This window comes from Callorhinus ursinus, unplaced genomic scaffold (assembly GCF_003265705.2).
Source record: "Callorhinus ursinus isolate GAN/ISIS: 27379988/994484 unplaced genomic scaffold, GSC_fseal_2.0 scaffold21, whole genome shotgun sequence".
NCBI classification, from domain to species: domain Eukaryota; kingdom Metazoa; phylum Chordata; class Mammalia; order Carnivora; family Otariidae; genus Callorhinus; species Callorhinus ursinus.
In genome coordinates, this window is record NW_027397083.1 from 27,767,090 (window position 1) to 27,793,583 (window position 26,494).

At 48.0% G+C, this 26,494-nt stretch overlaps 1 protein-coding gene across 8 annotated transcripts in view; it reads right to left on the reverse strand.

Moving 5' to 3' along the window:
* The window catches only part of NAV2 (neuron navigator 2), a 724,028-nt gene that overhangs the window by 130,313 nt on the left and 567,221 nt on the right, over nt 1-26,494 (reverse strand). For all 8 annotated transcript variants that reach the window (XR_012381865.1, XM_073904859.1, XM_073904858.1 and 5 more), the window contains 2 exons: nt 22,264-22,372; nt 19,967-20,356 (listed from right to left, as the gene is read on the reverse strand). Coding sequence is in view for 7 of the 8 variants with exons in the window: in XM_073904859.1 (XP_073760960.1) it covers nt 19,967-20,356; nt 22,264-22,372 (499 nt within the window). In the remaining variant the exon portion in view is untranslated. The remainder of the gene's footprint in view (nt 1-19,966; nt 20,357-22,263; nt 22,373-26,494) is intronic.

Below are 26,494 nucleotides of genomic sequence, written 5' to 3' on the forward strand. Positions count from 1 at the left end.
TTCTGGCAGCACCTGGGGCCTGCAGGAAGCACTGCACCCAAGTCCCGTGCAGGCTGTTGCTCTAGAGATGGCCCCCATTTTGCGGTGTTGGCCTGTGTGAGACACATTTAGGCAGCCCCCACTTTGAGGCAGGCCCTGGCCTGGGTGCTAGGGATAGGAGAATCAGACTTGGTCCTTGGCCCCAAGGGGCTGAGTGCAGACATGCGGATGTTTGCATGGGGCTCAGCAAAGGCCAGAGCAGCAAGAGGGGCCGAAAAGACTTCTGAGGGTAAGAACTATGCAAGGGGCATCCCGAAGGATGAGAAGGTGTTTGCCAGGCAGCCTGGAGTAGGGGCACGGAAATTAGGTCGTGCGTAGAGATACACATGTGTAAATACAAAGGATCGAAAAACGTACAATGAATCCATTGTGTGGCCTCAGATGGTAAAGTTCTACCAGGTAGCATTTTCATTAAAAAAAAAAAAAAAAAAATCGAGGCGCCCGGGTGGCTCAGATGGTTGAGCGTCTGCCTTCGGCTCAGGTCATGATCCCAGGGTCCTGGGATCGAGTCCCGCATCGGGCTCCCTGCTCGGTGGGGAGCCTGCTTCTCTCTCTCTCTCTCTGTCTCTCATGAATAAATAAATAAAATCTTAAAAAAAAAAATCATTATTCTGGGGGCACCTGGGTGGCTCAGTCCATTCAGCATCCGACTATTGATTTCAGCTTAGGTCATGCTTCAGGGTCCTGAGATCCCTCCAGTCCGTGTGGAGCCCGCTTAAGATTCTTCCTCTTCCTCTCACTCTTCCCTCTCCTTCTGCCCCTCCCCCCTCCCCTCTCTCTCTCCCCCTCTAAAAAAAGAAATCATTATTCTGGGCATTCATTCTAGATGGGATTCAGTAAATGTATTCCAATTCAAAGAAACAGATCTGCAGGGCCTCTGGCTTCAAGGGTAGGGATTAAGCCAAAACTGGGTGACCACAGGATGCTCAAATTACCTGCCACTAAATCCAGCAAGACCAGGAGACACAACAGCTGACACACAGATGCTTGGCCCCGTTCACTTTCCATGTGTTCGTGTGCACCGGGTCACCTTCAGACACAGCACTCAGGCAGCCGGGAACACTGTCCTCTGTGGGCGTGGGCCCATCTCGGGGAGAGCATGGGAGTTTGAAAGTGTATATTTCATGTTACAGAGTCACCATTTTAAACAAACAAATAAAAACACCCACTGTTTTTTGTAATCCATTCTGTAAAGGTTGACAAAATCCTGGTGGGAAGGTGCATGAGTGGCTCAGTTGGTTAAGTATCCAACTCTCAGTTTTGGCTCAGGTCATGATTTCAGGATCCTGAGATCCAGCCCCATGTCGGGCTCCGTACTCAGCAGGGAGTCTGCTTGGGATTCTCCCCCCCTCCCCCACATACACACACACACACACACACACACACACACAGCACTCTTTAAAATAAATAAATAAATCTTTAAAAAAAAATCCTGGTTGGTGCAGAACTGTTAAAGATAAAATGATTCTCACACCTATTCTTACCCTTGCCACACCCCCTTTCCAAAAAATCAAAGTGTGAGGTCTTTATACTAATCTGGAAGGGATTAAAACAAAGTTTGAAAAACAGCCATTTTTCCTCCCAGAGTTCAGACTCTGGACTACTTAAGCAGCAGGCCCTCCATATTAAGAGAGTCTCCAAAAATGTGTGGCACTTCCAGAGATGGGGCGCAGGCTCTGTTCCTGTGGGAGGGAGGAGGCTGTGGTTGTGAGTGCAGAGAGGCCCACCCGTGCTTCAGCCACGTCCAGCTGATCTCGCAGCTGCCTCTGTGGGGTCCCAGCACCCCGAACAGCTGCACTGCATAACCCTGGTAAAATAAGTTATGGTGGAAATTCTGAAAATCCTAAAAATGCAACAAAATCCTAAAGTGAAAAGGCACTCTATGCAAACCAAAGTTCACTGGAAAAGGAAAATCAGCCAGCCTCCAGCTGGGCACATCCTGAGTAACACCTGAGTCCTTTTCAGGTAAACCGGAAAAAAAATGCCCTTTTTCTACCAAGGCCAGGAAAAGTGTGTCCTACTCCAAGAAGTGCCTGTGGGGGCTGACATGGTACAATCCCAAAAAACAGATGATGTGCTTCTCAGTGACTAAACACTGTGCTCATCTGCCCTGACATGGGGCGTCCTCAGTCCGAATGCTCGGCCTCACCCAGCACTCACACAGCACGTTAGTGCTAAAACACAGAATGCCTTTGAAAACCATGCCCCCTACCTCCCACTTAGGATAAGGTCGCATCTCTCAAACTTCACCTTAAATGCAACTGAACATTACACAAAACACCAAAAATAGGCAGGCTCACAGGACTACGGGATATTAGATCTTGGGGGAGGGTGGGTGGTTCTCAAAGATAAATGACTCAATCTAATGATGTTTCTGATGTAGAACTGAGAGTCACTGAGTTTAAGTGATGTGTGCAGGGACGTACAACTAGAGAGAAGACACTGATGTGGTTTCATTGTAATGTGGCTTTGTGTTCAGTAAATTCACTGGGCTCAACAAATTTGTCTTTCATGATAAAACAGAAGCTTGACTCCTTTATTTTACGTTTTAGTATAACTGCCTATCTATCTCCTTGTGCTCCAGCCTCTCACCCACCAAGTTCAATAAAGGTAAGATCACTGTTACTGTCACTATTATTTTAGGACTGGTGTTTTTGCTTCGATAGCCCTAGTCCCTAGAACTGTGCCCAGAACTCTTGAGATAGGCACCTAAAACTGTTTTTGGTGGACTGAATGAAAGAATAAACAACCACCAAGAGTATGATTGCTTTTATGTCTAATACGTGTTAAGCATTCGGGGAATAGAAAGAAAAATAAAACATTCTCTTGCATCTGTTCAGAGATAAGCCAGACACTATTAATAGTGGGCTACGTAACCCTAAATGCTCCAAGGAGGACTCCCAGGAAGATGGGGGCCTTCCAGGCAGAGGCGGCGAAGAAGAAAATGCACGGAGGGAGGAGTCACAGGTCCCATCCGAGAGACAGGAGGGCTTGAGCAGAGTCCCCCATGGAGGGAACACGGTCAGGTCCACACAGGGTGGCATCCCAGACCCAAGCTGACTGTAGTCTCGTCGCCCATGGCTACATTCCGCACCATCCGTGATTTTTAAAAAGGGAGCAAAAAACAAAACCAGTAGAGCAGGGAGTTCAGTGTGAAAGGCAAAAACCGTTTCTCCCCCAGAATTTTGAAATGTATGGGCCTGGATGGGGCCACAGGCACATTCACAGGAGGGACAGGTGTGGCACACACTGTCGACAAGCACAACTCCCGCGTAGCGAGGCGGCTGCTGGAGCCCCCCACGTAACGCGGGCATGACACACCGCAAGCCAAGCGGCCAACGGGCCGGCCTGTGGGCAAAGAGCAGCCCGGGGCGGGGTGAACTGGGGGTGTCAGCTGAAGCCCTCCAGCGGGAAGGCATGCTAAGAGGGAGCCGAAATACAGGCCAGTGACCCGCAGAGTAGGAATCGCGCAGAAGCTGTTGCCTACAGGATGCTCAGGCTACCTTCCATCAGTGCCATAGGAACCGCAGGATGAACAGCGGCCGCTGCCACAGAGACAGAAGAACTGGGCCCCTGACTTCTCACTCATTTCCACTTTCACGAGAACGGAACCCGGATCAGCTGCAGTAGTTACTCAAATGGGGCAGGGACAAAGCCAGATTCCCTAGACCCTGCTGCCTAGTTAGAGTGAGTCTATCCAGCATTATCACACTGGTATGCTTTCAAAACCTACTGTTTTCCTTAGACCACTACAGATAGCAACATTCACTAACATCTCGGCCAGGCTGCACACCCTGGGCTTAAGGTGATTCTCAAGAGCCACAGTGCACTCGGCCTCCAAACCCCTATGTCCAGATCAAAGCCTGGGGCAGGGGAAGGAGGCATGCACGATTTCTGTGTTTATTAGAAGGGGGTGTGGGGGAGAAAATTTACAGAGGAAACAACTTCGGTACTATTACCCCAAGGCTGGTGTGTGGAAACCTGGCTCGCCAAAGAGACCTCTTCCTCCGCAAGCCAACGCCCAGCCCTCGGTTTCTTCTATGGGAACCTGGGCATCCTGGGTCTTACTCCTAGAAGAACTCTGAAAGGTCTCCCCTCTCAGCACCTCACCTCATGCCCGAATCTCTTCTCCAACACGTGGGCACAGTTTTCCACATCCTGCTTGATTATGCTCAGGAACAGGAGGCTCATGCCTTTGCAAAAGGGCCCGACTACTCTTTTTTTTTTTTTTAAAGATTTTATTTATTTATTTGACAGAGAGAGACACAGCGAGAGCAGGAACACAAGCAGGGGGAGTGGGAGAGGGAGAAGCAGTCTTCCTGCTGAGCAGGGAGCCTGATGTGGGACTCGATCCCAGGACCCTGGGATCATGACCTGAGCTGAAGGCAGACGCTTAACGACTGAGCCACCCAGGCGCCCCCAACTACTCTTTTGCAGGTCTTATTTACAGCATATTTTTTTCCTAACACCGAATGAATGGTCACCGTGGTGTGTAGCAAATGGAAACTCTAAGTCCAACTTCTACCTACAGTTCAAGTTTGGTCCTCTGGAACCTACTGCCTTTCTAAGTATTTCCCATGCCAAGAATATCTAGTTTCTACAAACATTTCCATTATGTTTTGGGTTTTGAACCCTTAGACTTCCCAGTTACCCTTCCCTAAACAAACCTCTGCCTGATTCGGAACCCCTTAAAACTGGTCACCGAGAACAAAGCAGGCACTGTCTCTACCTAGCGGCTACTCTGTTGCTTCCCACATTACTATTCTCTTAATCCAGTCAAAGGTTAGGATTATACAGAGCTCTCTAACACCCAGAAAAATCTTGGGGGTCTCAGAGCCTAAAGCCCAGCTGGTGGCAGCACCAAAGGGAAGAGGTTTGGATCTCAAAGGCAGAGTGCTCAAGCTTCCCCAAATTGGCTGCACCCTTGAGCAGCTGTATGGCCTTGGACAGGTGACTTCTCTCATTTCCACTGGGGAAACCTGGCTTGCCAAAGTCTGGACTCCCACTGACTTCTCTGTTTGCACATCCATAAAATGGGGATAACAACATGTTATAGGCCCTCTAGGATTTCTCTAAGAATTCAAAGAGATAATACCTGAAAAAGCACTCCACGAACACTGGCTCCCATTAGTACTATGAATAATTACTATTAATAGCAGTGCTGCTATTACCACCTTCTTCCTTTCTCCCTTCATACCACACCCATCACTAAGCATATACAGCAGGTCTGGAAGAAGTTAAGAAATGTAGGAATAAAAAGACAGAATCCCTCTGCTCAAGGATATCCTGGTCTAAGAAACAGTTGTACAAACAAAGCAAAGGAACTGAGAGGAAGGTATTACCTTCCTGGGAGGTACTGCCAGGTGCTCGGGTGGCCAGGGAAGTCCACCTTGCTTTAGCAGACCTTTAAAGGACTATGGCAGGTGGGTGGGGATGGAAGCAGAGGAATCCGTCAACAGAATGGATACATGCAAAGGCACAGAGGCACAAGAGCATAGTGCCCACATCAAGGAAAATGCCAGTGGTCCATAGTCAGGACTCGTGTGCAAGTTAGGGAGAGGGGTGGACAGTGAGGGAGAAGGAGATAACGGGAAATGAGGCTGGGCAAACGGATCACTCACTAGCTGCCCAGATGTAGAGAAGCGCCTACTATGTGCCATGCTCCATGCTAGGCACAAGAGATATGTAGTAAGATAGACAAGGTCTGTGCCTCCACAAAGCTTACAGTCCAGGGTGGGGACCATGGAGGGCCTTGTATGCCATGCCAGGGACTAGAGGGGGTAAGAAGTGGCAGACCGTACCCTCCAGAGATGACCACAGCAACATCTCCCACCCCACAGGCTCTTCTTCAAGGTGACCTTGCCACCTTCCCACTGAGAGAGGACATCTATGTTCCCTTCCCTCCTCTTGAATCTGGAGGGCTAGGACTGCTTTGACCAATACAGTACGGTCAGTATGGTGGAAGTGACTCCCAAGGGCAGGACATAAGAGATGAGGCAGCTTGGCTTTGCTTTGCTGTACCACTTGCCCCTGGGGCCCTAAGCATCCAGGGTCAAAAGTCTGCCAATCATGTCGTGAGGAGGCTAAGGCACATGGAGAGGCCATATTTGTCCTAACCTTCAAGTCGTCCCAGCCCAAATGCCAGATGTGTGAGGGAAGAAGCTTTGGGATGGCATGGCTTCCCCCTATCAAACTGGCTCTAGCCCTGGAGGCCTCCCAGCTGAGGCTCCAGACATGGCAGAGCACACACAAGCCGCTTCCACTGGACCTTGCCCCAGTTCCTGATGCAGAGACCCTGTGAGCATAATAAAATAGTGGATCCAAACGGCTAGATTTTGGAAATGTTTGTCTTACAGCAACAGAAACTAACCCACCGAGTCCCCCCAGCAGGCAATGCGGAGCCATTGAGGAGTTCTATGCAGGCGGCAATGTAGTCAGATACATGGTCTAGAAAGATTTTTCTCACTCAAGTGTAGAATAGATTTGTTGGATGGGCCTTGAGGTCAGAGGTAAGGAAAGCGACAAAGGGAAGCGTGGGGAGAAACAGGAGCTGTGAAGCCACAGAGAACCATGGCGTGAGCTCCTGCAGAGAGAACCCACCACACTCAGCCACGGGTGGTCCAGGAGCGAGGAACTGAAGGGTCCGAGATGCTTTCCAGGTTCCGGCTGCGGAAGGGAATGGATGTGGAAACACAGGAGGAGAAACAGGGTCGGGGAAGAAGCGGAGTTAGATTTCTGACATGTTTACACGGCTCCAGTGAAAAGCCTGGAACACCGCGGCTGCCTTCCTGCTCTGCAGTCGGGCTGTGTGCCTCTGAGTCTGGGCTCCTGAGTTCACCAGCTCGGTGACCTTGGGTGTGTTACCCATGCCCTTGGAGGTCCCACCTCCTCATCAGGGATGGGAAGAAGAGCACATGGACTAAAGCGAGGATGAAATGAGACAATGCATAGAAAGTGCTGTACACAGTGTCTGTCATTCAGAAATTCTCCGTAAGTGGGCTGCTCTTGTTATCACAATGACCATGATTTTTTTTTTTAATTTTATTTATTTGAGAGAAAGAGAGAGAGAGAGCATGAGCAAGGGGAGAGCAAAAGGCAGAGGGAGAGGGAGAAGCAGACTCCCCGCTGAGCAGAGACCCCCCCCCCAACGAGGGGCTCGATCCCAGGACCCCGGGATCATGATGTGAGCCGAAGGCAGACGCTTAACCGCCTGAGCCACCCAGGCGCCCCACAATGATCATGATTATTAACTGTTACGCATACTGGGTCAGAGGCTAGACAGGCTCTTTGTACCCAGAGGGCCCAGCAGCAAGGCACTGAATGAAAGTTGTTCCCAAGAAACATCACATGCCTCTCTGGTGAACAGTTTATTCAACTGTAAAGTCTGTGTCAACTTCTAAAATAGCTACACAGCCTGCCACGGAGGAAGCCAGTGTGTGAGCTGTCCCGTGTCTTTGTCCCCCTTCCTCTCTCCCAACTCAATGGTTGAGGGTGTTTAATTAACAACTCCCACAGAGTAAGGCAAAAGTCCCTCAGTTAATAAAGCTCTACCTTGCCGTGCGTGGTTCTGAGGTCTCCGGGTGGCACGGAGTTTGTAATTGTGTGTTTTGTTTGGGTTTGCTGTGGGTGGGGGGCCACAGGGGGAGCATTTCCTTGGAGGAATTCACATATCACACTGACAAAGGCTGGGAAAGGTAGGTGAGTGAAACGCCCACCTGGGTGAGCTCGAACAGCAGGAAACCATAGAGTGGCAAGGCACTTCGAGAAATCACTGTGCAAAATGCACTCCAGCTCTGCCCTTCCTGCCTCTGACCACCTCCTCAGTCCTCCTTTTCCAAAGCACACAGAACAAGTTTTGCCCCCATTCACTTTCTGCCCAGGCACCTGGGGAATGTTGACACAAATGTTTCCAGTGCTTCAGCAGGGGCCTGTGACATAAGAAATGAAACACATAATAATGCTTTGGAGGCAAAGAAAGGTATCTGCCTTCACCCCTGCCCCAGCCAGCTCCATGGTTCTTGCTCGAGCATTCACCGAATATCTGCAAGTTCCCATGCAACTCAGCCCTCTGAGCCTGACCCTCCTGAACCCCATCTTCCATCTCTTTCTCACTCCCTGACATGCACAGGGCGGGTACTCGGGGCTTCCAATGCCCAGAGGGTGCCCACGCTTCTTTTTTGGTCTTGCTTTCTGTCTGTTCAGAGCATGGGATCCAACCACAATGAAAAGCCATACTACAGAGTTCTTGGAACACAGGCTTTGAATTCAGCCCGATCAAATACTTGGTTCCAGTAGTGACTACCCATGTGATCTGTTTCAAGACACTTAACCTCTCTGAGCTTGGTCTCCCTCACTGTAAAAAGAGGATGAAAAATGGCCTCTCTCTCAAAGCACTGATGTGAAGAATAAGTGAGACAATGCATGGAAAGAGCTCAACACAGTGCCCAGCACATAAAGGAGCCACAAATACAGTCTAGCTTTTATGAATTTCTGTTCCACGGCTGCAGGGTTGGCAAGCAGACCCATGCTCGTGGGCACTGTGAGGCGACTTCTCTGGCCTGCCCCCTTCTCTGCAGAGCCAACACCACATTTATTGTCCTGTGTTTCTGACAACTTGAGTTGACTTTACCCTTTAAACTTCACTGCTCAAGTATGTGAGATTTCTCATTTCAAAACAGATGACTGGGCCGTTCCAAGTGCCACACTCTGGGAACTGGGATCTGGACCGTGTGACACGGCAGAGACCACAGACGCCCTTCTCCCATTTGTCCCAAGATCAAGAAGTGAATGCAGGCTTGATTTATAGCTGGAAGACTCTGGAGACAGACTTGAGCCTCTCCTTAGACTTGGAATCTTATTTCAGTTCGGGGTCTCAGATATCATCAGCCCTCTAGCCCAGAAGTGTTCATGCCAGGGCATCGGTCTCACCCCGAAGTTACTGGAGGATTAAGAGAAAAGGTCAAACCCTCCATTTCTCAGGGAGGTTTCTTATCAGGACCCTGGGGATTCCAGAAGGGATGTGCAGATTCTTCCAAGGCATGCACCCTTGATTTGTGGTCATACCCCAGGCAGGATGCATTAGCCTTGAGTCCTCACAGATGTTTCTATAAGCTGATGTGTTGCTCTTTGTCTCTGGGCCACAGGTAGCTGCCTCCTGCCCCCAGATGACTCGCTACCACTGATCCTACAAGGCCTGCTTGCAGACTGTGATGGTGAATTTATACGTCAGCGTGGCTGGGCCATGATACCAGCTTTTGGGGCAAACACTAGACTAGACGTTGCTGTGAAGGTACTTTTTAGAGGAGGACGAACATGGAAGCCAGTAGACTTCCAATAAAGCAGATTACCCTCCATAATGGCGGTGTGCCTCATCCACGCAGTTGAAGAAAGAGAAATAAAGGCTGATATTCTGCAAGGAGGAGGAATTTCTGCCTCCAGGCTGCCTTGGGACTTGAACTGCCACATCAACCTTTCTTCTGGAGAACACTAATACAGAGATCAACTCTGACTCAGTGAGCAGAAATGTGATCACTGCACTCAAGAATAACAAACGGCAGGAGATCTTAGTGAATATTCTCAGTAGGGGGAAAAAAAAACAGGTAAGGCATATAAATGCAGCTAGTCTGAGAAGGCTAAAGGGAACTCCCATTCTGTGTGTCCAACACTTTACACACACGCTCTCTCTTTTTCTTTCCCACCACATACCTAAAAAGCAGGCTACCATCTAACACGTGGCGAGAGGCTCAGGAAAGGAAGCAACCGCCCTGAGGTCACACAGCTGGTAAGCAAAGAGTATGAAATCAGGTCCTCCGGGTCCAAAGTCTGGAGTTTCTTCCATCATACCATGCCTCCAGAGGAGCAGGATGAGAGGATCGAGAATTCCCGAGGAAACGTCAGTTCCTTATCTTGATCTGAGTAAAGGCACATATGCCCCCCCCCTTTTTTTGAGTCTTTCAACATGGGCTTACTGTCTCAGGGCCAAAATACTCCCGAACTCTCATCCAAATGTTTCTTTTCATATTCACCTCAACTCGAACTTCGTCTTCTCCAACCTCACCATCATAAATCTACTGAGCCACTCTGTAGCTGCTGGCCCTGGAAAACGAACTGGGAAGGGTATTTTCAGTGATCTATATGCTTTAAGATAAAAATAAACATGGACGGGGTTTTCTAGATGAGAGCCACACAAAAGCCTAACAGGAAACCGAGGGGACCTTCGGGTCTATCTGTGACTCCTGGCTGCTCTCCATTCAGGGTACAGCAAGGAGGGGGGTCCCGAAGGTGCAGGACCAAATACCCAACTATAGCGAAGCAACAAAGATGCCAAAGTCACACTGAAATTCCAGCACACAAAGGGAAAGAAACGATAAGATATTGGGCCATCTTTTCCATCTCTTCCATGGGCTTAAAACAATTAAGTAACAAGATCCTCTCGGGTCTTCGTTTTCCTTAATAGTAAAATGAAAATATCATATAAAGCCCGAGTTTGGGGGATATGTAAGACTCAGCAATTCAGCAAGAGTGCCCTACATGTCAGCTCTAGTCCCTGACATCTACTGAGAGCGACGGAGCTGGAGTACATTTTTCTTGTATGTGTAAGTACCCCTCGATGAATGTGAGCTCATGGGTCCCAGGTTTACCCTGAGAAGGACCTACAAGGATCAAAAGTGAGTCCCCCAAATACGGAGGACCCAATGGTCCAGCCTGAGGACAAATCTTGCCGGTCTACCCCAGAGCACAGCTCGGGGAGGATGCACTTGCTAAATATTTGTCAGCTTGAGAAAACAGAGTCTCTCCTTTGTGCTGATTAATGCGTCCGAGGCAGAAGTTCCCTTGGTTAAACGCCTGGGGTCAATCTGAGTAATACCTAAATTCTGCCTCGTGTTTTGTTGATGCTGCTTACGAACGAAGAGCCTTGCGAAGGGCAGGAAGTCTGTTCCGACAAGACAGCAGACAGTCCAGATGGTGGGAAGGAAAGGAAGGAGGGCCTTGCTCGGCCTGATTCATCTCAGCAGGGTGCTCTCACCTGGCACACTGGTTGTCGGCTGGAGTGTTTAGGGGTATTCACATTTCCCATGTGAATTATGGTCTCGCCCCAAACACCATGAATCGTGAGATGTCTCCCTGGAGTTTGAGGATGTATAAGGGTGGAAGAGAATGAAACACAGTGAACACTTTCACCCTGCACCCGAACTAGGTATTATATGTACCTCATATCCCACTGAACCTTAGCAGCAGCATCACTACTAAGAGGACGATCCGGAAGGATCCACAATGCCCAGACACCATACCAGCATTCTTCATGCCTTACCTCATTCAATCCACGGCAGCTCTGGAGCATGATGATTCTCATTTGCAGATGAGAAAAGCTGGCTTCCCAGGAGGATAAAGTGAGAACATAAAAGTCCCCTATAGGACCTGCTCTATTCTCAGATCCAAATTGGAGCCCCCACATTTCGCTTCTCAATGCTACACTGATCACCACTTGCCTTGGGTTAGAATTAAGTGTTGACCAACAGGGCACTCTCCCCCACTGGGCCCTGAGCTATTTCAGGGCAAGGATTGGAAGGCTGTGGGGCTGCCATTTTCCTAAAGTTCCCAGAGGTGCATTCTGTAGGCTGCCACATTCTCTGCTTAAACACTCAGCCAGCCCTGCTTTGGAGCTGGCTTGGAGGCTGATGCAATGTGAGGGCCCTGGGTGGGTGCCCACATGTAAGAGGGAAATCTGGGATGGAGGGTGCTAAGGACAAACGTCAACTCTTTCCCAGCCACTTCTGGCACAAGCCCAAACCTGGAAGCTGTCCTGGTGCCTTTATGCCCTTTGCCCCACTGACCCCCATGGCAGGCTGAGTTCAATGTGAAGTCTCTCTGACCTTTGTGCTTGTCTGGCCTTACCCAGAGCCCTGTCACTGCTCTCTGTGGACTCTCACAGCTTCTGACTGGAGCCCACCCCTTCCTGTCTTCAATCTCCAATCCATCATAAAAATATACCCATGCCCATGTGTCTTCATGCCCTTGCTCTTGACCTTGGTCTGGCTGCTTGTTTATCTTACAAGACCCAGCTCACATGTCCAGAAGGTGCTGCAGGTGCTAGGCGCTGTGGTAGTGAACGTCCTCTGGGTGCCCTGCCGGTGCGCCATCTCAGTGAAGCCCCGCGACACCGCTATGGGAGGGGCACGGGGAAACGAACTAGCTGCTCAAGGACACACATCGATAAGCGGTGGAGCCAGCCATGGAATCCAGGCAGGACTCCACAGCCCACACTCTGCCTGCTGCCCCTACCTCACAGGCCACTCTGTATTCTCCATTAGTGGTCCCCACAGAACCCCTGCTTCCCCACTGCTCTCCAGGGCTCTCTAATGACCTCTGCATTTCCCTGTGCCATGAGCTGCCCCTCCATGATGGTAGGATCTATGGGACCGGGTCTTGTTCATTTCTCTTGACCTCAGTGCCTTTAGCATAGTCTCTAATACAGAATAAACTCAATAAACACATTCAAATGGAATTTTACTGCCTTTTACCCAGAGCCTCCTCAGAAGGCAGGCCAATGGGGGCTTTCCAGTTTCCAGCTCCATGAGAGCCCATGCTTTGGGAAGCTCTGGGAACTGTGGAGAGAGCAGGTGGTCAGAGCCCCTCCAAGGACCCTTCAAGAGGTCTGAGATTTGGCTTTCTCCTCCCAAAGCACCCATTTTTGTTCCCTTTTCCCTGTCCTTCCCTATGGGAAGCTGGAGGGAGGGAAGTGGGGGGGGGGGCGAGGTAGGAAGGGATTCAAATCCCAAAGCAAGCTAGGAAATTCTCAAGAAGTCAGGGCCTGGTTTCCTGAGAAGACAAGACACCCCCTTTCCCCTCTCTTCCCCATAAATTACCAGGTCAACATTTGCCATGAGTTATGAGTGGCAGTCTAGGCTGCCCTTGCCAAAGCTGGACCACACGTCATTGCATGGAGCTGTTCCCAGTAAATCTTTCTTTAATCCTGGTCTCTGTCCACTCAATCTATCGTCACCCACAGTGGCTGAAGTAGGCTCGGGAATGCTAGGGAATTTCTCCACTTTCAGCCTGTTGTCACCTTGATTGTTCTTTCTTCTCTGATAAAACTGCCTACCCAACTGCCGATAAGGGCCGATGGATTTCCCACACTCAGTAAATCAAGGGGGTCGACGGCACACAGAAGAAGTGCACAGCGGATGCCTCCCCTGCCATCAGGGACAACTGATATTGGTAGCCAGAGCCATCAATCCGTCAAACGGCCCCCATCGGATGACCTCACAACCACGTGGGGAACACTGTCACTTGTTCTGTAACACTTGGGGAAATTAATCCTGCCCCCCGCACCACACTCTGTGTTCGCTTACTCTAAAGAGAGCTTCTTATGAAAACGGGGGTCACTGGACTTGCCTGGGATATTTAACACCAGGGAAAGTATCAGACAGGGAAAAGTATTTATGGTTTCTGTGAATTCATATACCATAAAACAAAAAACAAAAAACAAAAAACCCTGTCAGTGAGGAAATGCTGAGGGAAGCAGAGAGGAATGGAAAGACCCCTAGAATGGGACCAGGCCCAGCTCCATCAATAGCCTACAGGGCTCCTCCGGGCTTGTGGCTTCATGCTGGAGCTGTGTGTGTATGTAGGTGCGTCCATGCACATTAAGATGGCGGTGCGCTGGGGGCAACTGACTTGCCTGGGGCCTTAAAGATGGATCTGCCCACAGAGCTGAGTCTTTACATTTCCAAGACAGCGTGACCCTTCTAACGCCCGCAGGACTTACCCAGTGGCTGACTGGCAACCTGGTCTTCCCAAGCCTTCTAAGAGCCCTACGAAGCAAGATCATGGCAGAGGGACCAAACTGGAGAAACAAGAGTCCATCCTTTTCACATCCCAGAGGTGCCTGCCACACCTTGCCATGACCCAGGGCCTTTGAGGACAGCCTCACTTAAAATCATTTATCTTGGCCCCAGGGCGTGTTTTGGCTATAAGGAGTAGTTTGGCTTCCTCTCCTACCAGTTTGCCAGGAACTACAGCCTAGCAAGGTCACTTCAGGTCTGGCCTGGAGAGACCATGAGAAACATTTACCAGGTAAGAAAGTGCCTCATGCTATTGGTGCCACCTTTTTGACCCATGGTGCTATCTGCTGTGATCTACACTGACCTGGTGAGAAGTATCTCCCCCCATCTGCCCACGATGGTCAATGAGGAAGGAAGAGAAGAACAGGGGTGCCTCCGTCTCCACGACCCCTGTGGTGCACGGCCTTCAGGATCTGGGCGGTCTCCCTTTTCCTGTACTGTCAGTGTCCGGCTCACCGTGATAGAGGTGGTCAAAGTCGTGGAATAATCAGGCGGCACAAGACAAGGCCAAGGAGAGGACAGACCACATGGCTGGGCCTTAAGCTTAAGGGGCTTCCATCTTTAGCACACATTCATTTAGGGGCAGGTGACTGGGCTTGCTTTGCTGACGATCAGTTGTAGCATTCATTCAACAAACATCGATCGACTACTTACTACAGAATAGGCACTGTGTCAGCCCATGAAGATATGGGAACATCTAAGATCTGACTCTCACCTTGAAGAGCTTGTAACAGGTATGGTTCTGTACTTTCTTCACAATGAACTCACTGAAACTGTCTAAAAAATATTTTGTATGGGTGCCTTGTTTGATTTTATACACACACACGTATTTATAATAATTCCAGTGTAGTGCTATCAGCACTATTAAGGGTAAGTCAAGTGCAGAGGAAAGAATCACCACCTCTGCTTGTATGGAATCACAGAAAGCTTCTGGGAGGAGGTGACCTGACAGCAATGATGGAGAAAGCAATCTAAGCCCAGGTGTTGCACATGCAAATGATGTGTGCGAGTATGAAACACCTGTTACAGATGCAACGCTTGTCTTCCTAACCCCCGCCAATTCATACGTTTGTATGTGGTTCACATGTTGGATGACCTCTGGGAGACAAGTGGGTTTAATGAGGTCATGAAAAGGGCGGGGCCCCCATGATGGGATTAGGGTCCTCATAAGAGGAAGACATACCAGAGCCTCTTCTGTCTGCCATGTGAGGACATAGCAAACCAGGAAGGGGGCGCTCACCAGAACCCAACCAGGCTGACGCTCTGCTCTTGGACTTCTAGCCTCCACAACGGTGAGAAATAAATGTCTGGTTTAAGTCCCCCCGTCTATGGTCTTTTGTTAGAGCAGTCTGAGCTAGGACACACTGATGGACTTATGGAGCTACAAGCAATTTGGCAGGGGTGGGTTCCTCTGCTTCTGAAGAACTGAGTCCTCCAGCAGGCATCAGTCACATACACTACCTGTTGATGGAGAAATCCCCGACGCCTAACAGGGAAGACCGCAGCCATCGCGAGGCCAGCTCTGAAGAGTACCTAACTCACAGCCCTGCTTTCTCTCCGCCACCACACTACTGGTCAAGCCACATTTGAAAGACAAACCAACTGCTACATTCGCCCCTTCCTCAGCCCTTTGTAACACCAGCCCTGAGTCCTAAACCAATAGAAAACAGAATTAAAAGCAATCAAAACCACAGCGTCCCAGCCCATATTGGCCACTAGATGGAGCTATGCATCGCACCAAAAAGACCAGAGGTGAAGCTGATTTTCTCCAAGTTCTGCATATATAAACTTGAGTTTCACAGCTGGTGAAAGCAAATTATATAAGCCCAAGGTCCTGGAAGGGTAGGCATGGAGAACAGACCCTGCACAAATAGTCATTCAATACCTACTTGTGGTCTCTGAGTTTAGAAAAATAATGGGCACGTCCTGCCTTCCAGGAGCTCCACCTTTGATGGAAGACAGAGAGAATGACAGTTCTTGAGCACCCTGGACTCTGCCAAGCACTTTTCAAGTTCTATTGCTAAGTCCCAAAGGTTAAGAACTTGTCCCAGTTCATTTGGCAGAACCAGGATTAAATCTCAACTCAGTTTGCCCTTAAGACCATTTGCTCTCCTCAACACCAGCCAGCCCCTCTCAAACACTTCCCACACAAAGTGAAAAGTTCACACGTAAGGTTGGGTGTGAACCAAGGCCACCAGAAACACATGGACAGAGGTCACTTGGGCCAGGGACTTCAGGAGGGCATCACAGAGGAGGTGTTTCTTTTATTATTTTTTAGGAGGTGTCTATTTTGGGGATCAGTCAGATGGTACTGAATGGCAGGTAGCCCAGAGCAGTGGGAAGTGTGGGGCATGTAAGGTGGGATGTGGCCAGGGTTAGGGCAGGGAAGGCAGCTGATGAAAAGACCATAAAGAGCCTCCCACGTTCAGTTGAGATCTGTTCCCCCAAGACATGGGAAGCCATCAAAGGTTCTTGGAAAAATTTCTGACGTTACATTTAAATGATCGTTTTTTTCCCAAGAAGGGATGTATACTTTGGAACATGATACAACTCAGTGCCTCCTTTGAAAAGAAATAAATCATCTTCCCAAACATATGGATGCTAAGTCTGTCCCTTTAATTTTATTCTATACCATATGGCACTTTGAATTTTTAGATCAGTAAACAGATTGACTTCACAGATCAAAACTTAGCAAGACACATCTTCGTCTGTTATTTCCATTTCTTTTCCACTAAGGACAGCCAAAGCTCAATTTATCAATCTAATAAAAGGAAGTGGTAAGGTCCGGCAACAACTTGTAAAGTACTTAGACACGCCTAGTACATACTAAGTGCAATGGAAAAGTTTAATAAATACACACTCCAAAAGACAAAAGGCATTTGTTACTAGGTTCTTAGCAAAACTCAATGGAAATAAGGTAATTTCAGCAGCACCTTTGGGAGAACTGAATGATGCGCACAGGTGCACGTGCACACATAGCCAGGGCAGACAATGAACTAGAGACAGCAAAAAACAGCTGCTATATACCAAGCTGGGGTACAGTGTGTCATTAAAAAAAAAAAAAACACAAAGTCACAGGTTTTCAGAAACCAGAACTTAACTTCCATGTCAGGCATTCTAAATAAACTCACTGTAAACTTTCACAAAAACTCTCCTTAAAGACTACCCAAAGGGATTTACATATTACTCATACATCAAGGCTGTTCCCACTAAGCCAAATAAGCATCTGGATGAAAACTTGAATCATCTCATGGTTTCCAAGTGTCTGGATGTTTGAGGTTGATAAGACATCTAGACCTTGTCTGAAACTCTGTGTCTTCATCAGATATTTGCCATTAATCAGAAACAACCTCAAAGAGCAATATCTAATTGTAGAAGGTTAAAGACCATAGTAATTGCAGCGCTGCAAGGTTTAAGGGAGTGAAGTGATGGACCTGATGTCACAGAGCTTGTAAGGGGCAGAGCAGGGCTCCAGCACCGCCTGATATCTCAGTCTGTTTTCTACCACATCAACGGTTTCAGTGAAATGACTTATTTAGCAGATACTGAAGCACAGAGCAAGAGCCCAGTCCTTCAATACCTACATGTTGTCATGTGTATAAGAGGAAAAAGAAGTGAGTACAAAGGACATGAAAGCTGCCCTGAACTCAGCATATGAAGGCAAACTGGTAACATGGCCCTGAGCAGAAACTCACAGGCATTTCCATACAGTGGAGTCCTATTTAACTCGTGTTCCAGAGTGTTACAACTAAAAGGAGCATTCGAGGCCACTTCGGCTTTCCCCTTCTCATTTTGAAGGTAAAGTTCTACATTGAAAGAAATGGGGAAGAAAAAGCAGACCAGAGTTCTCCAATTTCAATAATCGGGTGGTTTGCTTACATTTCCTCACTTTTATCTATACTTGCTCTGAGAGTATCTCACTTGCTCAAAGTGTAAGCTTCCCGAAGCAGGAACTGGAATGTAAACACTTGTGCCTGTTTCGCAGGGATAAAGGTTATGTCTGAAGAGCTAAAAAAAAAAAAAAACAACAACAACAACAACAACAACAAAAAAACCACAACTGGGAATGTCTCACGGGGACATCACCAAGGTTCAGTGGACGGTGTTTCAATGTCTCCACCTTGTGGAAACGGTCAATACTGCATCAAGATCAGACACTGACCACCTATTGAGGATTAAGACCAACTTGACAGTAAAACTATTATAAAATAAAAAAAAAAAAAAATCTCAATATGTAATAGCATATTACAGTGGGAATGGATGGTGATAATCTTGAGGCCATGCTGGATACCAAAAGTCTTCTAAATAAATAAAAAGGCAATTTAATCTTAGTAATAGGTGTATGTCACTATTTTTTGTGCTTATGGAAAACCAGAAACACAAAATGATGCTCTCAGTTGCCCAGATCATTTCCAGTCCATTAGTGTTCCAAGCCATTCTGGAAAGGAGAAATTCGTTACATTGTAAGGGTTTGGTGGCTCTTGTCTTCCAAAGTTTCACTCACCAAGATGGTTCTAAAAGTGACAGACAGAAAACCAAAGAACCTTTATAGCTGAGATTTTCATTGAATAAAAGAACATGTCTACTCAGACAGGTAAAACTAAGCAAAAGTAATTCTGAAATAAACTCCAGCAGTTGTGCTATTTTAATGTTGCAATAAAATATGGGGGAAGATGGTGTAATAACAGGCTCTGGCTTTGAAGCCATGAACCCTGGGCTTTGCCTCCTCATCACTTGCCATTTGGGACCTTGGGCAAGTTATTTAACCCTTCAGAGCCTCAGTTTACTCATCCATAAAATGGGAATTATGATATCACCTGCTTGCTGTGAGAACAAGGTTATGCATATAAAGCCCTAGCCCAGTGCTCAGCACACAGTGGGAGCACATTAGCTATTATTAAAATTATGAAAGTACTGACTCACCCACGGGGGTCGTGATTGCTCTGTTCATGGAAAGGAGCAGTATGATTATTCTGCCTGATTTCTATTATCTGCAACTTTGACTGCTAGAATGGGAGAGGAGGAAAGACCGTGGGGAACTTCTGTACAAGTGAGGCTAACAGATGGAGAAGTCTCAGGTCAGTGAAATAAACAGAGGCACCTTCCGTTTACACTGTGATCTGGAAGTGGAGCTAAAATCAGGCGGCCACACCTCGTGCCACACACAGCCACAATGCGGCTTAGACACCATCCCACCGCTTCCCTGAATTTCACATGCGAGTGAATGGATCACAGGGAGGCTGGGCTTGTTCCTTCATCTATCGATGCACATGTTCACTTATTTAGTACGACGTCTAAGCCTCTGTACGTACGGGGCACTGGGGATAAGGCGGCGAACAAGCCAGCCGATGTCCCTGCTTCGTGCTCCTTACTGTGGGGTAAGCAGGAAGGGGCCAGAAGTCAATAAAATACAAACACATCATCGGGATAATTTCAAATAGTAATAAGCTTTCAGAGGAGCCTAAGACGATGATGGAGAGGACAAGGGCATGGGTCAGGCCACGTAACTACTTCAAGCTGAATCGTCAAGGAGGGCTCCTCCAAAGAGAGGCCAGTGGAGCAACAGGGAAGAACCAGCCACGCCGAGATCAAAGACCAGAAAGATCTGAATGGAGGCCGACAGCGCACAGCCCGGGAGGCAGTGAAGAGCTTAATGAGACCAAGGAAGAGAAGGGGCAGCCGCAGCCGAGCAAGCAAGGTGGGTGGAGAACGAGGAGCTCGGAGAGGAAGGTGAGGGCCAAATCCTATAGGATCTGGGAGCCCAGGCTAAAGAGTCTGGATTCCATCTTAAGTGCAAGGCTCAGTTTAAAGGACTGACACAATAGGTTCGTTACCAGCTGTGGCTCTGGCTGCTGCTGGAGCCTTCTAGACCTCCCAGCAAGTTCCTGCCTAAGTCTGGACTGCAGCCCACATCTGGGACTCTCAGCCCAGAAGGTGCCCCTGCACACCACACAGCCTTTGACAGAGCAGAAGGCGAAGTAGACAGTTTCATCTCCGTCAGAGAACTTAAAGCCCTATGAGAGAGAAACCGGCTGCCAAGCCGCCTCCTGCTCTTTGAAGAGAGAGAAGCCCCAGGTACTCACCCGCTGGTGATGTCATCTGTCCGGATGTTCTTGCTCAGAACATCCCCATCACTCATGTAGCCTGGGGCGTCCATGCTGATGCCTTCCAGGTCCATCTCATCTCCTGCCTTGTCTGAGACGTCCACGTGGCACACACTGTTTCCCCTGGAGGCGAGCTGCCTCCTCAGAGGGGCAGAGTACACGTAGCGGCCCGACTCAGTGTTGATGAAGCGGCTGGTATTGGCTCGAGGTGGGTACCCATTGCCCATAGAGGGGGCGTCTCCTGCTTGGAGCCGAGGGCTGGACTGGCCGAGTCTCCAGGACAGGGGAGTGGGTCTGCCACTCAAGCTGAGGATACTGCGTCCGCTTATCTCCGTGGTGACATTGCTGTCAAATGTGGTTTCCAATGTGCTGAAAACATAAAACCAGCCTTGGCTTAGACAGACCCTCATGTGCTCAGTATCCCTTTGCCGTTTATATGTTATGTTCTTTAAATTTTTTTTTAGAATTATGAAATATTTCCTATATACAAAATAGGATCAAATAATAGCCACTGATGTGCCACGCAGCGTGTTTCCTCTGTGAGAAATGAAAAGATGGAGCTGCAGAGTGCAGAACACTCTGGAAAGCCCAGCAGAGACTTTCCCCCTAAAACATGGTATAGGATACCCACTACCAATTCCTTTCGTTAAATGATCTTAACTTTTAGCATCTTTTTTCCAACCCAAGAAAGAGAAAAATGCCGAAATGATAACGAGGGGGGCGTAACGTACCCACGGGTGCACACCTTCTCACACACCGTGTCACAGCTCCCCTTTCCGCTCCGGAGCCCCCAATGTCACCTTTCACATGCTCAGCTCCCATGGGACCAAGCAGGTGGGGAGAGCCCTGATCTTCTACCTCTAAGCTCTCTTTCCCTGACACTTTTGCTTCTCCCACATTTTCTCCAAAAGGATAACTAAACTTTGGGGGCAAAAGGCTGAAAGTAGTATATACCCAGGCTTGAGTTCCAGAACAAATTAAATCACAAGGATCTGAACCTGCCAGGCGACTGAGCTCATCCTGGCCACTGGAAAGACTCCTGTGTCCACTCTTTCCGGCCCTGCAGTTGCTGTGGCCCAACCAAGCTGGTCCGTGTATCTCCGCGGAGCACACTGGGGTCTTCCGATTAAGCAGAGAGGCTCTTTCCTGCAGGAAAGCCATCAAAGGGCTCCCTGATGTCATCATGACCATCCTAGCCCACACCAAGAAAGTCATTGAACAGTCACGTCCCCCAGCAAGTCAGTTTCGGTGATCAGGGTGGAAAGAGGATGTTTCATACTTGATCACAGAGTCCCAGGGCCTAGCGGCCGGCTCCATGCTATCACACGGCTGAAGGTTTGGTGGGGGGCACCCCACTACCACCCCCTAAGTTGACTGTCCTCTGGAAGAACCAATTTGGTGCCTCAACTGTTTTATTGTTTCCCTTCAATCCTAGAAACAGCCTTACTATCCTCATACTGGGGACCCCTAAGGATCAGGCCCCTGTCTTATTTAAGATAGAACCCAGAGTGCTTCACCCCGATCTGCCAAAGCTGCCAGGAATGGGGAAGCCCTGCTGTCTCCTTGTTCTATTCATTTATCAAAGAGACTGAAATTGGAGAACAGGAGACTCCTTGGGAGTTCCCTGGGGTAACTAGGACTCTGCCTTCATTATCAAAGCCCAGCATAAACCTTAAAGCTTGGTTCTGCCAAAATCCACTAAGGGGTGTCTGAGGGTTGCATCCTCTTCAACTTCTTGCTCAACAATGAAAACAACCTGATGAATGTTTCCAATGTAATCCTAGATTTCATCCAACTAAATCATAGTTTAAACATGATCATAAGTTTTTATAAATATTTCCTTACGTGTTTTATACACAGGCATGACTAACAACTTTACAGAGTGTTGTGTATCAGAAGACTGGGTAGGAATTCAAGTTATTCACTTTATCACACAGGTCAAATATAGTTCACCTGCTCATTTTCACAGCACAATACAGGCTTGGAAAATGCAAGTAAAGCGAAATCTAAATGGAACTGGTCCACAGCATCCTCTGTCGAATGGAATTAGCAACCACCTGCTTTGGGGAGGAACCAGTCTACACTCATTTTCGCTCCTTATATTTCTCTTCTGCACATCGCATGGCACTCCCTGTGAGTTCCAGCACACTTGGGAAGCGAAGTTATTTATTCCATTATTAGCCAAGTCACTTTGCATTGGCATGAACACACACAGGAGAAGCTGCATGAAAATCAAGTTGCCTGCAATTCGGTGAAGAAATTCACGTGGCAGATACCTGTGTGTGACCTGAGTCCCCCGTAAACTAGACATGGTCTCCTCCAAATTCTGCCGCAGGTCGGCGATGTTCTTCACGGTCCGCAGTCGCCGAGCCTCGGGGTCTTCCCCTGCAAAGATGGAGGTTAAGACGTTTAATTCTCTGATCGACCGGGAGCTCCGTGAAACACACCATGTTCCACACTCACCAGGGGTGCTTAAGGATTTGAGAACAAATGGACGGATGGAAGCCCAAAGGAAGTTGTTAAATCCAAGGAGAGAAGTCTTTCTTTCCCCTCCAGGTCCCTCCTGAAACAGGTAAACTCTAGCTTGTAGGAGAAGCAAGGCACCTAGTCTGAGGGGTAAATACATTTTCAAATGGTCTCCAACAAAGACACACACAAGTTAGGTCTGAGCACTCCCCGCGAATCATCTTCTGCCCACGCAAAAGCGGGTGAGGCATTTTATCTTCTCATCCACTGGTGATAACACACTGCTCTCCACCAGCCCTACTTCGTAAATGGGACTTGCACAGTGGCTAACCGATCTTTACTTATTAATCACGAATACTTCTACAGAGTGAGGTCTGCCTTGTTCTGTTAGATTTACTGTGTCATCTCAAATTCTGGTTCCTCTAACTCATTGGCTGTGGGATTGGGGGGAAGGCGCTGACCCACTCTAGCCTTCGGATTCCAGAGTATTAAAATGAGGACAGTGACAGTACCGACCTCATAGGACAGCTGCAGGGACTAAATGGGATGGGGCCTGGAGACCCCTGAGCACAGTGCCCACCTCAAGCACTGACTCATGCCTGCTGGCGCTGCAGGGAGGGAAGCCGTCAAGAGGATGCAGGGCTTCTCTTCAAGTGACAAGAGACTTCCATTCTCGGGGCAAGATTTTCTGCAGGACACCTGGCCAGGCAGAGGTGAAGCAGGCACAAGCGTACCGGAAAAATAGGCCACACATAAGCTGGGAAACCGCATGCCCTCAAGCGTAGCCTTGCTCTGGGCTCTCTGGCTACCCCGCTCTGTTTGGGCTGAGATGGTGCAGAGGAGATGGGGCATCACTACGGGGATGATGAAAGGAAGCAAGTGCCTTTCCCTCAGAGAAATTCCAGGGAGGGCTGAGAAAACTGCAGAACCACCATCAAGGCTTTTTTTTTTAATTCCTTTTTTTAAATTTTATTTTATTATGTTATGTCAGTCACCACTCAATCACATCACTGTAATTTTTGCAAATAGTTTTTGATGCAGTGTTCCATGATTCATTGTTTGCGTATAACACCCAGTGCTCCGTGCAGTACGTGCACTCTTTAATACCCATCACCGGGCTAACCCATCCCCCCACCCTCCTCCCCTCTAGAACCCTCAGTCTGTTTCTCAGAGTCCATCGTCTCTCATGGTTCGTCTCCCCCTCCGATTTCCCCCCCTTCATTCTTCCCTTCCTGCTATCTTCTTCTTCTTCTTTTTTTTTTTTTAACATATAATGTATTACTTGTTTCAGAGGTACAGGTCTGTGATTCAACAGTCTTCCACAATTCACAGCGCTCACCACAGCACATACCCTCCCCAATGTCTATCACCAGCCACCCCACCCCTCCCACCCCCACCACCCCAGCAACCCTCAGTTTGTTTCCTGAGATTAAGAATTCCTCATATCAGTGAGATCATATGATACTTGTCTTTCTCTGATTGACTTACTTCGCTCAGCATAATACCCTCTAGTTCCATCCACGTTGTTGCAAATGGCAAGATTTCATGTTTTTTGATGGCTGCATAATATTCCATTGTGTGTGTGTGTGTGTGTGTGTGTGTGTGTGTGTGTGTGTACCACATCTTCTTTATCTTTCCATAGTTTGGCTATTGTGGACATTGCTGCTATAAACATCGGGGTGCACATGTCACTTCAGATCACTACATTTCATCAAGGCTCTTTAAAAGCCTGTGACTATCTCATGCGTCAAGCAACATTTTTAAAGAAATCCCCGCACAGAACACAGCACGCATGGGCAGCAGCTAAGAGCATTTACATCAGACACTAAGGAGAACTCCCAGCGGTCATCTTTAATAAGGCAACAGGCAGCTAAGAAATGTTATAGCAGTGACTTTCTTTCTGAGCCAGAACGGCTTCCACAGGTTGTTCCTGCATGGTGGTGCCTGGAGGCTGGCAGATGGACCGAATGATAGATGTGTGATTTTTGGGAGGAAATTGGCTCTAGCCAACTCTCTTGTCCTTGAAAATGCCAAGTGTTTCCAATTTTCTCCCCCTTTTGAACCAAGAGAAAGTTGGAAGGCAATTTTCTCTTATCTGAAAAGTGGTCCAGCTTGCATTTCCCACCCAATTCTTTAAAAATACATACATGTATGTGTTTTGAAAGGAAAGCAGTGATGACTGTTTACTTACCTCCCCTGAGTGGTGCTGGAAGAATGTAACTGCATCTTTCTCCTGGGGCCATCAGGTAAATATCTTTTGTTGTCAGTTTGGCCATATTCTGTCTATGTAAGAAGGCCAAAAAGGAACTGACCCTTTGGACAGTTCTAGGCCCTGCAGTACACATTTATCAAAGCTAAATCTAGGCACATGTTTTCAAATTAATTAATTACATGCCAAAGTATAATAATTATACTTATTTCTCCAAGTTTCTCCTAATTGACATGTTTGCCTGCTAACACTCCTTTAGAAAGTCAAAGATCTTTGACATGGGATGGTATTTCACCCTTACTCTTAGTAACTGTCACACAAATCTATAGATGCCTGAGAGGTATTTCTTGTCCACAAATGTGTGGTCAGTGTCCAGTTAAAGAAAAAGCACAGACTATCTGCATTTCGACAGATAAAGGCTTGAATCCTGGCACTGCTGCTGATTAGCAACTTGACTTTGAGTAGGTCACTTATCTTTCTGAATGCCAAATGTAAAATGGGGATGAAAACCTTCTCTGAAAGGGTTGGTTGGAAGATCAAATGAAGATGCATATGATACGCCTGGCACAAAATAAGGGCTTGTTGGATTTGGGTTTTCTGTTTTCCCCCAAGGTGGGGTGTGTGCAGGGGGGTTTCTGCTGGGAAATGTCTGCTCCCCTCAGAGCTCTACACATACCGGATTCCAAGAGCAATGCAGAAGGGCAAACCAGGACCCCACCGGCCTTGCTTGGGTGATCACATTCTGAATTGCCAATTCTACCTCCTCAGATGATGTAAGACTCCCCTACCAACTCACAGCCTAAACAAAATAAGAACACAACCATGCTCTGGTGGAAAGAGAGGCTCCTTCTGCTCATATACAGAGATCTTAAGCTATCCCGTGGCTCTTTGCAGCTCTCATATATTTGGAAGGTCAGCCTCCCTCAGGCCACTGGTCACGATGGAGAGAACACCACATTCTGATCAAGTACAGCTGAGTCTGGAGGATGTCAGGGTGTTACAAGAGGAACATGGAAGGAACCCGGGATTTTTACTTGGGGGAAGGAGGCTTAAGGAAGAAGCTGTTGTATGACAGAGAATGGAAATTATCTGTGGGCTACAGGAGATGGATTATATCCAGTGAGTAGAAACGAAAGAATAAAGAATTCTGTTACTAGTTAGAGTCAACAAAAAATGGAAGGGTTGCCTTACGAAGGAGTAACTTCCTGTCACAAATATCTAAGCAGAGACTGAAAGACATTTCATCAGTGATGGATTGAGGGATTCATGGATTGGGTAATAAACGGGTGTGTGTGCTCCCTTCTAACTCTACAACCCAAGATGCAGGTTTCAGCTGTAATGCTATGCTAATGACAAAGCACCATGGGAAAATCCACCTAATTCCCCAACTAAGGAGAGGAAGAACAAAGCAATTGGTCAAATAGTCTCCTAAATGTCCATTGTCCATTTCTTTTTTTTTTTCCCAAGAGAAAGTGAGTGTGGAGCCCAACGCAGGGCTTGATCTTGTGACCCTTAGATCATGACCTGAGCCAAAATCAAGAGCCGTACACTCAAGTGACTAAGTCACTTAAGGTGCCCCCTAAATATCTATTTCTAAATACACCTACTATTCCTTGTCATTTCAAGGGATTGGCTATGAATAAGTTAATTTAACCTTGTACTAATATCCGTTATCTCCATAATTCACAGAACAGCCACACATTTACTTTCCACTGCTTGAATGTAAAGACAAGCCACTCTGATTAAGCAATTCCCATCAGCGAAGGAAGGAAGGAAGGAGGGGAGAGGGGAGGACGGACTAAATTCCCATCAGCAACCCATGCCACCAGACT